The following is a 16,082-nucleotide window of genomic DNA, read 5'->3' on the forward strand; positions in this document are numbered from 1 at the left end:
AATAAGCTAAGTCAAATTCATGTCAATACAAACAAATGTACGATACCAGTCCAATCTAACAAAATAAATCCCACAAAGATCTTCCAATTTCAAGATCTATAGAAAATACTTTAGTTTTTCTTCTTTGTCTTGTCGTTCCTTGAGTTTGTACCAACAATCTTCATTAGCACTTGTCGTAGTTGTGTCTTGACACGAAGTTTCATTTGTACTTGCAATTGATCTAGTTTTGGTCGTGCTTCCAAATTGTCTAGTCATGGCATTACCAACACAATCTACATTAGCACTAGCAGTACTTGTGATTGCAAATGTGCTACCCACACCATTCATGTTTGATGCACCCCTTGTACTTGCATTCAAATTCTCCAAACACAACATATTTGCTTTCAGAAAATTATGTAATTCTACTAGTTGCTAAAATATTTAACCTTTAAAGATACCTTGTGTTTTGTCTTGGCTTGTTTAACTGGTCTAGAAGTACTACTTGCTTGTGTGGAATGCATCTCATTATCATGTTCATTAGCCTTACTTCCAACACCAGTTGCCTAAATAAAGAATCAAATGGGTAAGATTACAAATAATTTTATTCTCAAAATAAAAACATAACTCACTGACCTTGTACAACTTTGATTTTGGATTAATAGGTTTGTTGCATGTAGCCTTTTATTCAAGATCTCCTGAGTAGATGGGAAAACAACTCCTGGATATGTCTTGACATTTCTCAATCTTCTTCAAGATGTTGGGAAAGATTTTGCCCGGGTAATTTTCCATCCCAGCCTTCCTCTCTTGTGTTTTTCTCATCTTTGGTTCTAATGCTCTCTAGCATTGTGATAACTGGATTTTCTCTATCCTCCAAGATGAAACTGTTGAATGATTCAGATATGTAGTTCACTAGTACATCAGATTTTCAATGAGTTGTGAAATGGATTCTTGTCCAATGAACAGCTGGGACTTTTAGAAGCCACTCATGGGCTGTTTCAAGGACATAATCAACCTTCGAATATACTCGGGAAATATCATTCATCACTACATCGAACTCATTTTATTCTCAGTTGTTGCATCTTTCCAGAACAAATCCTTTAGTTCTAAACTACTATTTTTTTTCTTAAAATTCTGATACATATGTCCTAGAAAAAATCTATGCTCAGAATCAGGAACCAAATCTATTAGTGTCTCTATCAACTCCTTTTGTCTATCAATTATAAATGTCCACTTGTTTTTCCCCAACCCTCCTATTTAATTTCCTCCAATAGTTCACTAAGAAACCAATTCCAAGTATCTTTATTCTCAACCTCAACAATTGCAATTGCTATTGGCACCATACCATCATTACCATCTCTTCCAATCGCTGCAAGTAACTGACCCTCATGTATAATCTTAAGGAAGCAACCATCAAGACCTATAATTGGTCTACAGTTGGTTAAAAAGTTCATTTTCAATCCAGACAAAGAGTACAGTTTTCTAAATGTTGGTGCAACACAATTTTCTCTGGTCCTGATTATAATTTGGCTATCATAATTATACTTCAACACGGTTTCTCAATAATCCGTAAGGATCTCATACTGCACATTATCAACCCTTCTAATACTCTGAAGAGTATATTTCTTATCTCTCACTGCTTTCCACTTGCTAACATTTACACCACATTATCTCCTAATGTAATTAATCAATTGATCAATCTTAACATTAGGATTTTCTCTCACAACATGTTCAATTTTCTTGGCCAAATACTTGTAATTTGCAATTCAGTCAGTTGCTACTTTAGAACATGTATGCCTACCTTTCAATGTTTTGATCTGAAAAGTTGGTCCAACCATTACTAATGAAGCATGAATCTTCCACTCACATTTTTCTTCCTTGCACACGGCTGTTATCCTACCATTTTCATTTTTATAAAACACCACTTCAAACTCCCCCTTTAACACCAACTTGTCTACAACACAAATTTAAATTCTCTTGCAAATTTGAATTCCATACCTACCATTAATTTGAAATTATTCATGTCTTGCACCTTTTATAAATATGATGTTTTGGAGCATCATCATCAGATCCATATATACTTAAAATCTCATCATCATCATCAACTGGGTCACTGCTTCACCCATCATCAATAGTCACTTTCTCACTCTTACTCTTTGTCTTTCCATCATCAAAACCCCCTTCATCAATAGACCCTTCACTAAATAAATCTGAATTATCATCATCAGATGAAATTGAATCTCCAGATTTGTAGTGACCCTGACAGTCGTGTTTGTGTTGCATATTTTAATGTAATTTTTTTGTTGTTTTTGCATGCATTTATATGTTTAATTAATTATTTTGTTCATATTTCATGCATCGTGTCTACATTACATGCTCTCGGGTTTATTGTGTAGGATATAGCATTTTTTGAAAAAAAAAAATCAGAGTTATGCTCGCTCGATTTGTGGTTTTTAACCAATCGAGCAAGGTGAGATAAAGCTGGGAGTGCAGAACAGAGTATGGGCCGCTTGATCCGCAAGTTATCGCCGATTGAGCGGGAACCATGGAAAAGAGAAAAAATTTGGACAAAAGTTTTTCCGCTCGATCTGCAACAGCTTACCGATCGAGCGGATAAAGGAGCAAAAGAGGAAGATTTGGGTCAGATTTTTGCCCGCTCGATCGGTGGTTTTATACCGATCGAGCGAGACGAAATTCTCGGAAATTATTTCAGAAAAAGGAAAATTGTATTTTGAGAACTCTAGTCTATATTTAAGATTTTTATTCCGAATTTTACCTTCTTTGTAATCAGATTTGAGGGTTTGAACTACAACAACTCTTTGGAGGCTAGGTTTTCTTCTAATTTTCTTAGACTTTTTTATTTTATTTTGAATTTTTCTTTTGAATTTCATGAATCGTTGTGGCTAAGTTTTAATTCCTGGTTAAGGAAGACAAGCCCTTGAATTTATTTGTTTGTGAGATTCAGATTTTCATTGTTTAATTTTATTTGAGTATCAAGAGTTGTTTGGAATTGATTGTTATGTTTGTATGTGAGATTATTGGTTTGATCACCCTGTGATTTTATCATACAATCTATAGATAAATTAGATATCAACTCCGTAATTGTTTGAACCATCTAATTTGTGAAGCAGCTATGATTAATATTTTTCGCTTGTGAATTTATTAATTCGTAGGAACAAAAATTGACTAGATTAAATGCATCCGCTTGTGTATGTGTTATCTAGGTTCATAAATTTCACTAGTTTGAAGGCTACCTTATATTTAAATCTTGATCGTTTGTATCTTGATTGATTTATTGGTAAGGGTTAATTTAGAACGCTTGTGTCTAGTTAACTAAAATTAAGGTGAGATAGAAATTAAGTTTTCAATGATGAATATTCAATGAGAATTAATTATTTTTAGATAATCGATGATCGAGTGAATAACTTCAAGGGTGTAGTCGACCGATACAAAGGCTTGTTTTAATTGATTTCTTCGCTAGAATTTTGTTCTTGTATGTTAGTTGATAAAATTTCATCTTAATTGTTTTTAGTAGTTAATTCAAAAATCTCAAAAAACCCCCTTTATTTCATTTCAGTAATTTTTAAAAACACGGTAAATTTCTCTTTCCTCGTGGGAATGATCTCTACTCTTGCTACTACATATTTTATTTATCTGAGTTGAGTTGGGTAATTTGGGCACGATACGACTTAGCGTTACCAAAGTTTGGCATCGTTGACAGGGAAGGCTTTTAATTTTTTTGTGTTCTTGTTTTATTTTATTTCTATTTTTTTCCCCAGTGCTTCTCTGGTTTGTTCATTCTTGCAGGTGAATCTTCAGAAGAAGAAGAATTTCCCTACGATCTGGAGATAGAGAGAACATTGCATAGGCGAAGGGAGGAAGCCCGAAGGAGATTAGAAGAGGAAGAAGAAGTTCCCTTTGAAGAGCCTAGAGAAGAGATGGTTGCAAACGCAAATTTAAGCTTGAGACAAATTGGCACTCCCGATCTGAATCATCAGCCCTTATGCATTACTTTTCCTACTTTAGATGCTATTGCTACTTTTGAATTAAAATCTGGACTAATACATCTTTTGCCTTTGTTCCATGGTCTTGCAGGTGAGGATCCCCATAAATATCTGATGGAATTTCATGTGGTTTGCACAAGCATGAAACCTGCTGGAGTGACTGAGGAACAAATTCAGCTGAGAGCCTTTTTGTTTTCTCTAAAGAATGCTGCAAAGGATTGGCTATACTACCTACCTCCTGGATCCATCACAACCTGGACAGAGATGAAGAGGATCTTTTTAGAGAAGTATTTTCCATCTTCAAGAGCGGCGAACATTAGAAAGGAGATCTATGGCATCAAGCAGTATATGGGAGAGTCACTTCATGAATATTGGGAGAGGTTCAAGAAGCTCTGTGCTAGCTGTCCGCAACATCAGATAAGTGAAAATTTCTTAATTCAATATTGCTATAAAGGTTTGTTACCTCACGACAGGAGCATGGTTGAAGCGGCCAGTGGAGGAGTGTTTGTTGATAAAACACCGCAAGATGCAAGGAATCTAATCGAGAACATGGCTGCCAATTCTCAACAATTTGGCACCAGTAGAGGTGAACCGACGCCTAGAAGGAGTAATGAGGTAAATGTTTCTTCCCTTGAACAACAACTAATTGATCTGACGTCTCTTGTGCGTCAAATGGTTGCAGGGATTGGACAAACTGTGAAAGTTTGTGGAATTTGCACTGTAAGGGGACATGCAACTGACATGTGTCCCATACTTCAAGAGAAAAAGGTCGAGCAAATTATGCCACAGGAGGATTTCCAGGGCCAGCATAGAGAAATTATGATCCTTACTCGAATACATACAACCCAGGTTTTAAGGATCATCCAAACCTCATATATGACAATCCTTCAATGAACCATCCCCCACCTCAAGTGTAGCCGAATAATCAATCATATAGGCCATCATATTCTCCACAACTGCAGCATCCTCAAGTTCCAACCCCTGGTGAGTTTTATAAAACATTGTTAAGGATCTTGCTACTAATAATTTGAGTTTTCAACAGGAAACGAGAGCAAGTATCCAACACTTGAACACTCAGGTGGGACAGTTGGCGACCGTAATCAATAGGTTGGAGGCACAAAACTCTAGCAGTTTACCATCTCAGACAGTGCCTAATCCGAAGGAAAATGTGAGTGCAATAACTTTGAGGAGTGGAAGAGAGTTGAAGGTTCGTGAAGAAGTGGTTCAAGAACTGGTAAAGAATGAAGATGATAAGAAATCCAAGGTAGAGGAGGATGAGACCGTTCAAAAGGACACAGAAAAAGTTAAGTTCCCTCCCCTTTCTAAGTATAAACCTATAGCCCCATTTCCCTTAGCGTTGAAACAGTCTAGGAAAGATGAAGGTATTAAGGAGCTATATGATACTTTTAGTAGATGTGAGGTAAATATTCTTTTGTTAATGTTATCAAACAAGTACCTCTTTATGCTAAATTTTTGAAAGAATTATGTACTGCAAAAATAAAACAAAAGTTGAAGGGATGTAAAAAAAATTTGAATTAGGAGAACATGTATCTGCTGTGATTCAGAGAAAGATAGCTTCAAAATGAAAGAATCCAGGTATGTTTTTGATTCCTTGTAAAATAGGATATGTTTAGCTTGATACGGCCATGTTAGATTTAGGAGCATCGATTAATGTCATGCCATATTCGACGTATGCTTCCTTAAAACTAGGGCCCTTGAATAAAACTGCAATTGTTATCCAGATGGCTAATAGATCTACTAATTGTCCTAGAGGTGTGTTAGAGGATGTTCTTGTGAAAGTTGGTAATTTGGTTTTTTCTGCTGATTTCTATGTTCTTGACATGAAAAATAATGATTTGAATAGTTCAATTTTGCTAGGAAGACCATTTCTAACAACTTCAAAGTCTATCATAGATGTTAGTAATGGTACTCTTACTATGCAATTTGATGGGAAGATTGTTAAGTTTAATATTTTTGATACCCCTAAATTTTTTAATTGTGAAAGTGTTGTTAATAATCTTGATATCAATGATCAATTGTCACAAGAAAACAAGAAATTGATGAATGAGGATAAAATGAAGAAGATTGTTGCAAGACCTGCTTAGGATTCTAATGATAAAAAATTTCTTTCTGATTTGCAGGTACCTAAAGTTGAGCCAAAACTTCCTCCAGATCGAGCAAAAGGAATACCAATGAAAAAAGAAAAAGATCATCAAGAGATTGGAATCCCCAAGAGATCCAATGAGAGAAAGCATGGACAGAAGTTAACTGTGAAAATGCTCAAGTGGGTGAAGGTGGATAAAGTTATAAAATATGAACCACCATGAGCAACTGAAGCATGCAGTCGGGCCAACAACTGTAAACAGAGGCGCTGCTTGGGAGGCAACCCAAGGGGAGTATTTTTTTTCAATTTTAGTATTTATTTTTGTTTTGAATTTTTTTACTTACATTGAGGACAATGTAATATTTTAAGTATGGGGAGAGGACTTAGCCAGTCATTGAGAGGATTCAGCGGGTTTTAAAAAGAAAAAAAATTTAGAGCTCATAATAAGTAGGATGAATATTGTTAGCCTATGATTATGAAGTTGAAAAAAATGAAAATTTTGTGAAAATTTTTACTCTTGATTGGATATGAGAAACCATAACTTGGTTTGTGAATATTTTAAGCACACATGTTTTACCAGTCAATTGTAGCGATGCATTAGATGATGTTTGTGTCTGTTGGACCATTGCACGAAAATAGGTGTTTGTGGAGTCTGATAGTGTTTGAATCTTGATGATCTTTTTGACATGGCATATACGATCTTGGGTGCACCTGTTAAAATAATTTTTATAAAATTTTGAAAGAAAATGCATCTAACTCCATCATGGTTATGAGTAAGAGATTGAAATCCTAATCATATTGTTTTTGACTAAGTATGCGGATTGAATGGGGTTAAAATTTTGGAAAATTTTAAAATAAAAATTCCATCCGGGCTTGGAAAGTGATTGAAATTCTAGTCACTATGTCATAGTTAAGTTTGCGGACTTAATGAGATTGTAGTTCCATCCAGGCTATAGACGAGGAGATTGAAATTCGAATCCTATCCTAGTTATAGCTAAGTATGCGGGTAATGATTGGGACTTTAACAATGTCGGGTGCAAAATCCGATAGTGCGTAATTATATCTCAAGAGAATTGTGTTGTGTTAAAGGATTGTTGGGAGGAGGGCTCTTAATGGTGAAACTTACACTGAAATGTGATAGGTCGGCGAACAGTCGTAAAACTATGTCTTTTGAAGTTGCATGTAGCTGGGGTAACATGTCACACACACACATTCATATTCGACTGGAGGTGTATCATTGAAATCAAGAGTGTTTGTAAGTTTTTTTTTGTGTGGGAAACTTCTCTGAGGCTATGATATTCATGATTCGTCATTGCTTATGTTTTTGTTATATTTACATGTTGTCTTTTGCATGACTTGCTCGAGGGCGAGCAAGGGTTAAGTGTGGGGGAATTTGATAGTCGTGTTTTTGTTGCATATATTAATGTCGTTTTGTTGTTTTTTTGCATGCATTTATATGTTTAATTAAGTATTTTGTTCATATTTCATGTATCGTGTCTATATTACATGTTCCCGGATTTATTGTGTAGGATATAGCATTTTGTTGAAAAAAGAATCAGAGTTATGCTCGCTCGATCTGTGGTTTTTAACCGATCGGTCGAGGTGAAGATAAAGCCGAGAGTGCAGAACAGAGTATGGGCCGCTCGATCCGCAAGTTATCACCGATCGAGCGGGCACCATGGAAAATGGAAAATATTTGGACAAAAGTTTTTCCGCTCGATCTGCAACATCTTACCGATCGAGCGGATAAAGGGCAAAAGCGAAAGATTTGGGTCAGAGTTTTTCTCGCTCGATCGGTGGTTTTATACCGATCGAGCGATACATGATTCTCGAAAATTATTTCAGAAAAATGAAACTTGTCTTTTGAGGACTCTAGTCTATATTTAAGACTTTTATTCCGAATTTTACCTACTTTATAATCAGATTTGAGGGTTTGAACTACAACAACTCTTTGGCGGCTAGGTTTTCTTCTAATTTTCTTAGACTTTTTTCTTTTATCTTGAATTTATTTGTTTGTGAGATTCAGATTTTCATTGTTTAATTTTATTTGAGTATCAAGAGTTGTTTGGAATTAATTCTTATGCTTGTATGTGAGATTATTGGCTTGATCACCATGTGATTTTATCATACAATCAATAGCTAAATTAGATATCAAATCAGTAATTGTTTGAACCATCTAATTTGTGAAGAAACTATGATTAATATTTTTTGCTTGTGAATTTATTAATTCGTAGGAACAACAATTGACTAGATTAAATACATCCGCTTTTGTATGTGTTATCTAGGTTCATCAATTTCACTAGTTTGAAGGCTACCTTAGATTTAAATCTTGATCGCTTGTATCTTGATTGATTTATTGGTAAGGGTTAATTTAGAACGCTTGTGTCTAGTTAAATAAAATTAAGATGAGATAGGAATTAAGGTTCCTATGATGAATATTCAATGAAAATTAATTATTTTTAGATAATCGATGATCGAGTGAATAACTTCAAGGGTGTAGTCGACCGATACCAAGGCTTGTTTTAATTGATTTCTTCGCTAGAATTTTGATCTTATATGTTAGTTGATAAAATTTTGTCTTAATTGTTTTTAATTTTAGTAGTTAATTCGAAAATCTCAAAAAAACCCCCTTTATTTTATTTCAGTAATTTTTAAGAACACGATAAATTTCGCTTTCCTCGTGGGAATAATTTCTACTCTCGCTACTATATATTTTATTTATCTGAGTTGAGTTGGGTAATTTGGGCGCGATACGACTTAGCGTTACCAGACCCGCACCGTGATCACCTACTAATCAAAAGTTTAAGCATGCAATTAAGTATTAAATAATCTTAATTAGAGTAAATGCGTAACTTTAAATAAGCTACAAAACCTAGTGGCCAATCCTGCCATCCAGCCTTTGTCACCACCTAACCTCTCTGTCCTCAAGAGAACTACCTGCATCTGCCCCATTGAATGGGGTATCCAGACAACAAAAAATAACCGGAAGTGAGCCTAACACGCTCAGTACGAGAGTATGAGTATACACTATTATATGTGCAAGTATGCAAATGAACTGGGTACCAAGACACTCAGGTCAAGAAACTAGCTCATAAGCCGGGCCCAGGGTAAATAGCACGTTGTGCCGTCGTATCAGAAGGTGGCTTCTATACCCAGTGAATAATGATAACCTGATACTAGTACAAGTTTCCAAACGTAACGGTGATCTGACACAAAACTTACGTATCCAACCATCCACAAACTCGTAGGGTGAGCGCCCTACTACAAGATACCTCTAGGATAAAGGCTTAATATGCTCTTGTATGAAACATACAGTCATGACATGTTGTATTATATAAATCATGGAATCACATAATACATGCATACTCAATCTGGATATCTCGAATAATACATATGTATCTTACTAAAGCAGATCTTAGAAGCTCCCCTCTAGGTCCAAGCCTACCATGTAGCACTACAATACATAAATACCATGTATTATCTAGCATGTCAAACATCACCTATCATGCTCTAAAAGCCTTAATTAAACTATAGCATCTCCCTATTTCCTATAAGAAGCCAGAGTCATACCTTCATCCGTCATCAGCCTGCGGATGTCGCATGCCCCAAAGCTTGGGCACTGCCTTGCTACGACCCCTGGACACCTCGCCAAAGCTCCGTCGCTTGGCCACTACTACTGACACTAACCCAACATCAAGAAATAATTCCTAGAAGATTCAAATAAATTCTTAATACTCTTCTGATAGTTATACTCATTCCTATGACTGTGCATACATCGAGACTGAGGTAAGTATTCCTAAAATGCCAAATTGGAACTAAAGAATCCTTCTAGAGCACACCGGCATAAGGTCGCACTTACTATACCATCTTGAAACCCGACAGTCATCAGCATCCTGGAATAACTCATCCTTGAGTCTTTGATGATTTCCATTATTACTGAGCAACATTCCTATCTGGACCAAAATCATTGGTCAAGGAAAATTTTTATAATTTTACAAAAACACAACTCAAATACCGAGTCTGCAAGCATCTGACAATTCAATCCTGTTGAATACCAATTCAACTATACTCTTGGATTAAATCTTGAAATCCCAAATCAAAGACCGAAAACTTATCTGCTCAAAACGATTACATGTCAAGGAAAATCACTTCCAAGACTGTTCTGACAACAGAAATTCTCGCTATGTATCTCTGAAAAAATCAGACTAAAAAAATGCCTTAAATATCGAATCTCTTAAATCTTCATGATATACTTCCAATATCATTATACTTTCACTGTGACTGTTGCAAAATACTAGACTAAGGTAGCCCCCCCTGAATAACCATCTGAAAACATGAGAGAATTCTAGATTAATACAAACTTAGGGTCGTGCTTCCTCCTCAGTCTAATCATCTATTCACACAGTCCACAGTACTTTGTGTAATTTATCATTATTCCCCTGATGATAGACATCGTTCCTGGCAAACACTTAACTTACTAGAATATTCTAGGTAAAACATCTAGAACTATTCATTTGAAAAAATGCATAATATAATCCCAAGTACACAAATGATCAATCCTTTATTCAATAAAATCAAGAAAATCTCAAATATTACAATACTTGAACCACTAATCCAGGTTCTAATACAATCTTTATTACAAGTTCATGTAATACATAACTTAATCAAAAGATTGCATTGAAAGATGTACAATACAACAATTAAATAAGTACATCAATTAACTAAAATCTTTAATACATTTGATTCAACTGATTACAACTGAAATATTTTTTACAACAAAACTTAATACAGTATTTAAATTCTTGCGGAATTCTTTCATTCTGTCTACTGATCTTGAGCATGAGGTTTCCCGTCTACCACACACTAAAGCTTTAATGCAGGCATGTCAGCAAACCTTCTTCCTCGCCAGATCTAAAAGATTAAATCTCACTAATCTACCGGATCTTTCCAATATTGTTGGGTTTCTTATCTGGTAGATGAGACAATATTTTTCTGACAATCTCACCAACTACTAGTGGAGAGTCTTCAGGGGTGGCTTCCTTGGTCGAAGCAGAATGGATGACTACATGTCACACATTTCATTCAACCCTGAGAAGTGTCTAGCTTTGAAAACTTGATCTTCTCTTCCAGCTCTATCCTGCTAGGATCCAGATAATACGAACCTCTGATGTCAATCTTAGCAATGACGATCTCGGAAAAGCCCAAACATCTTGCTATTCGAATTACTGATAATGTTATCGTCATTGAATCCAAATCGCAATCCTACAAAAGATAACCCAAAATCAATATTATTTCCCAAAGAATCTTATTGCATGCTCTGATACAATAAATGTAGTGACCCGCACCATGATCACCTACTAATCAGAAGCTTAAGCATGCAATTAAACATTAAATAATCTTAATCAGAGTAAATGTGGAACTTTAAATAAGCTAAATACAATATAAGCAAAACCTAGAGGTCAACCCTGTCATCCATTCTTGGTCACCACCTAACCTCCCTGTCCTCAGGAGAACTACATGCATCTGCCCCATTGAATGGGGTATCCAGACAACAAAAAATAACCGGAAGTGAGCCTAACACGCTCAGTACAAGAGTATAGTATACAGTACTATTATATGTGCATGTATGCAAATGAACTGGGTATCAAGACACTCAGGTAAAGAAAACTAGCTAATAAACCGGGCCCAAGGTATATAGCACGCTGCGTCGTCGCATCAGGAGGTGGCTCCTATACCCAGTGGATAATGGTGACCTGATACTAGTACAAGTCTCCAACCATAACGGCGACCTGATACAAGACTTACGTATATAACCATCCACAAACTCGTAGGGTGAGCGCCCTACTACAGGATACCTCTAGGATAAAGGCTCAATATGCTCATGTATGCAACATATAGTCATGACATGTTGTATTATATAAATCATGCAATCACATAATACATGCATACTCAATCTGGATATCTCAAATAATACTTCTGTAACTTACTAAGGCAAATCCTAGAAGCTCTTCTCTAGGTCTAAGTCTACCATGCAGCACTACAATACATAAATACCATGTTATCTAGCATGCCAAACGTAACCTATCATGCTCTAAAAGCCTTAATTAAACTATAGCATACTCCCTATTTCCTATAAGGAGCCAGAGCCATACCTTCATCCGTTGTAAGCCCGTTGATGTCGCATGCCCCAGAGCCTGGGCACAGCCTTGCTACGACCCCTGGACACCTCGCCAAAACTCCGTCGCTTGGACACTACTACGGACATTGTCTATTAACTATAAAAAAATACTACTACATACTCCAACTCTTAAATAAAGAGTCACAAATCCCTTAAAATAGAGCCATACGGGAGAGGAGAGGTTTGGAAAATGGTGTGAAATGAGTTCCCTCGGAACCCCTATTTATAGACGATGATCGGAAGCTCCGATCGCCTGATCGAAAGCTCTGATTGATGCATGCATGCAACGTGTCCATTGGCTAAGATCAGAAGCTCCGATTTGCACTTCGGAGGTTCCGATCTCTTGCATGCAGCTACGTGTACAAGCTCTAATGCCGCGTCCCGGATGATACAGATCGAAAGCTCTGATCGCATGATCGGACGTTCCGATCGTCCACGCTGCTTCCGAACTGGCTTCATTGGTTCCGATCTGATCGGACGTTCCGATCCTGGTTCGGAAGCTCCAATCCTATTTAGGCCCAATAAGCCCATTAAGCATTTTTTCGGGTGTTTTGGACCCAAATCCTTGGTCTGTTAGATTATATTAAAATCCCATAATCATGTTTTATTAATTCTAAACATGATTAGAAAATTAATCTTGTAAAATTAAATCGGGTTATTACAAGATTCTTTGTAGGATTCATCAAAATCATTATCAAAGTCACTTAAATTAAATAACCAAACCCAATGATTTCTGATTCATAATTTCTAAGCGCATCATCTACAGGAACATCACCTACATGTTATCTCTTATATGTTCTCTAAATTCCCTAACAGGTACGTTGTTATATTCTAAATCTAGAACCTGTAAAAGCTTTGTCATTGTCTCCTCAATTCACAAAGTCAATTTATCTTTATTTTTGTAACGCTCATACAACAGTGTCATATCGATATCCATTTTAATCTCAATAAGACATTTTTCAATCACAATTCCAAGCAACCTAAAGAAAAACCTAACATTTAACATATTCTCCCCACATAATTTGTACAACTCATACAAAACAGAGAAATTTAACATATCCAAATTCAAATGCTTAACTTCATACTTAGCCCCTTTGACGTACTGCAATTTCGGGCAAAGTTCAAACTGGCCACCGTACCAAACATCAACATCGAATAAAAAATCCATCAACTCCCGAGAAAACAAGAAATATGAATTAACAACCAAAATACTTACCTTTCTAAGATAACAAATGAAAAACATTTACCAATTTATTGAATGAATAAAATTGAAACACACAGTATGAATATATAGAAATTTTATCTGATCCACAAAATAAAAAACAATCCAGTGTACTTAAAACTTATTAGTCCAGCCAAAAGACCGAAAAGAGGAAAAGACCAACATATTTGAACTATCACTTTATACAAAATTTTTGAAGAATAAATCAATAAATAATATACTAAAAACATTAAGGAAAGAGAAACAAATTCTACAGAGACTGACGCAAGGAGGTTGGTTGCGCTTTTTCAAAAGAATGCCTCTTTCTCGTTAACCCTCCATGCTCTGCTGCAATTCTTCGCTTGAAAAAATTAGGGCAAATAAGAGTGACGGGTAGTTCAAATATTTAATATAATAGAAGGGTAAAACTGTTATATATGGCTCATTTTTCACCTTTAATTAATTTGAGGCACATGTGCTATTTTTGGGAAAAACAAATTGGAGATGGAAAGCTTATTTATTTTTTTTAGGGTATATACGTGCTCTTTTTAAATTTCATGAGGGGACATTGTGCATTTTTCTCTAAAACAATTGGTACACCAATATCATATATTTATATCATATTTTCAATGTTTTGTACCGTTATTCATTCAAAAAAAGAAAAATATGTAATGAATACCAATACTTGCATGCATCTTTGAGTACTTTAAAAATCATATATTAGTACCAAATTTGAAACAATTTATGCTCAAATATCATGTGTTAGTACTGCATTATTCAGTGTTTTATACTGACTTTTATCTGAAAAAACATGTGTGCCAAAGCGTGCAGAAACATTTTATTATGAATTAGGGAGTTCAAATATACTTCTTGTTTGATAGGAACTGAATGCAAAATTATGTTTGGATTTTAAAATTTAAAGCAAATTTACACTTGATTTAACCAAAGTTTTATAATATTTTGTAAAATTCGACATAAAACATAAAATATATGAAAATTTTTGCACTTAAATTTTTAAATTTTTATTGTTTGATTATATTTAAAATAAAAATATGAATGATTTAAACATAATAACTTTCATAATAAATGTAAAAATATAAAATTTGGAAAATATTTTTTTATATTAAAAAAAAGTCATAAATAAGTGTAATTTTGTTAAACAGTACAATAAAAAAGATCAATTGGAGTTAGGGGTGTGCAACGGTAGGTCTGGTAGGGTTTTACATAATTACGGTTTGGTTTTTTGGTCTACGATTTTTTAAATGTCTAATCCAAAAACCAAACCATTTAATTACGGTCTGGTTTGGTTTTATAGTACTACGGTCTGGTTTGGTTTTATAGTACTACGGTCTGGTTTATACGGTCGGTTTTGTTGTTTTAAAACAAATTCAGTTGATTAATTATGTATCATTCTACGAGTTATAAATTGGTAATTTAAATTCAGTTTATATAATTTTTCGTTAGGTTTTATGAGTTTACAACTATAAAATTTGATAAAAATTATTTTTATCGTTTTTCCAATAATGCAATTTATACATTAAATTATTTTAAAATGTATTCAAATATCTTGTAATAAACTTTTTAGTAAATTTTTTTTATAATTAGTTATACAAATTTAACGCATAAAAAAATATACAAATAAATATACAATAATTTATATTTCAATTATTAAAATTATACTCACTTATCAATGGTCTAAATATAAATAAAATATTTATTTTATTAAAGTACGGTTTAAACGGTCGGTTTGGTTTTGAAGTATATAAAACCGTAACCAAACCATAATAATTTTGGTTTTAAGTTATAAAACCAAACTAATAAATCCGGATATGGTTCGGTTTGGTTTTCGATTTCTTCGGTTTGGATTTTCAGTTTTTTCGATTTCGCCCATATTATGAACACCCCTAATTGGAGTGTTCACCGGGGGTGTATTCAATGAGGAGAATTAATGACTTTTGTGGATTTTAGAAGTCTAATGGTATTCAATCATGACTTTTATATACTCTATAGTAGGGGTGGAATCGGGTCGGAACCCGTCCCGTAACCCCCTTACCCGATTCCCGTCCCGATAGGAATTGAGATATTTTTTTTCTCTCGATCCCGCACCCGATATGTGTCGGGACCCGAATGTTCGGGATCCCGTCGGGTCGGGAGAGGGTAATCCCGAATAATATTTTTTTAAAAAAGAAATTCTATGAAAATATTTTTTTGAAAAAAATTTATGAAAAAAATCAAACAATTTCTTAATACATTACAAATAAATTAAAATTTATTTATATATAACCATTAAAAAACTAAAACATTTTTTTAATACATTACAAATAAATTAAAACAACTACTTGATTAATAAAAAAACATATAATTATTCATAATAATAAAAAAAACAAAATAAAAAATTATAACTCAATGTTAATATTAAAAAATATAAATATAAAAAAAACTATATGGTATATAATTATAAAACATTAATATTAAAACATAAAATTAAAAAAAATTAATTTTTTAATTAAAAATATTATTTTTATATTCGGGTCGGGTCGGGTCGGGAATCCCGTCGGGAAGGGTTGCCTATCCCGATCCCGATCCCGACATTGATCGGGTCGGGAAAAATCCCGAACA

At 34.5% G+C, this 16,082-nt stretch overlaps 1 protein-coding gene across 1 annotated transcript; it reads left to right on the forward strand.

Moving 5' to 3' along the window:
• The first annotated feature begins 2,477 nt into the window (after positions 1-2,477).
• On the forward strand, positions 2,478-6,307 carry LOC140890118 (uncharacterized). Its single transcript, XM_073297877.1, has 7 exons — positions 2,478-2,616; positions 3,784-4,360; positions 4,454-4,566; positions 4,663-4,829; positions 5,023-5,400; positions 5,615-5,938; positions 6,122-6,307. The coding sequence occupies exons 1-7, from the start codon at positions 2,478-2,480 to the stop codon at positions 6,305-6,307; spliced, it is 1,884 nt and encodes a 627-aa protein (XP_073153978.1).
• The last annotated feature ends 9,775 nt before the right edge of the window (positions 6,308-16,082 follow it).

The sequence above is a fragment of the Henckelia pumila genome, chromosome 3 (genome assembly GCF_033568475.1).
Source record: "Henckelia pumila isolate YLH828 chromosome 3, ASM3356847v2, whole genome shotgun sequence".
In the NCBI taxonomy this organism is placed as follows: Eukaryota; Viridiplantae; Streptophyta; class Magnoliopsida; order Lamiales; family Gesneriaceae; genus Henckelia; species Henckelia pumila.

What these genes read in the sequence shown, in the direction of transcription:
- LOC140890118 (XM_073297877.1), top strand. Translation starts at nt 2,478, where the DNA reads ATGGGCCGCTTGATCCGCAAGTTATCGCCGATTGAGCGGGAACCATGG. An exon ending in AGCAAAAGAGGAAGATTTGG is followed by an intron (nt 2,617 to 3,783) that starts GTCAGATTTTTG and finishes TCATTCTTGCAG; the next exon opens with GTGAATCTTCAGAAGAAGAA. An exon ending in CTCGAATACATACAACCCAG is followed by an intron (nt 4,830 to 5,022) that starts GTTTTAAGGATC and finishes AGTTTTCAACAG; the next exon opens with GAAACGAGAGCAAGTATCCA.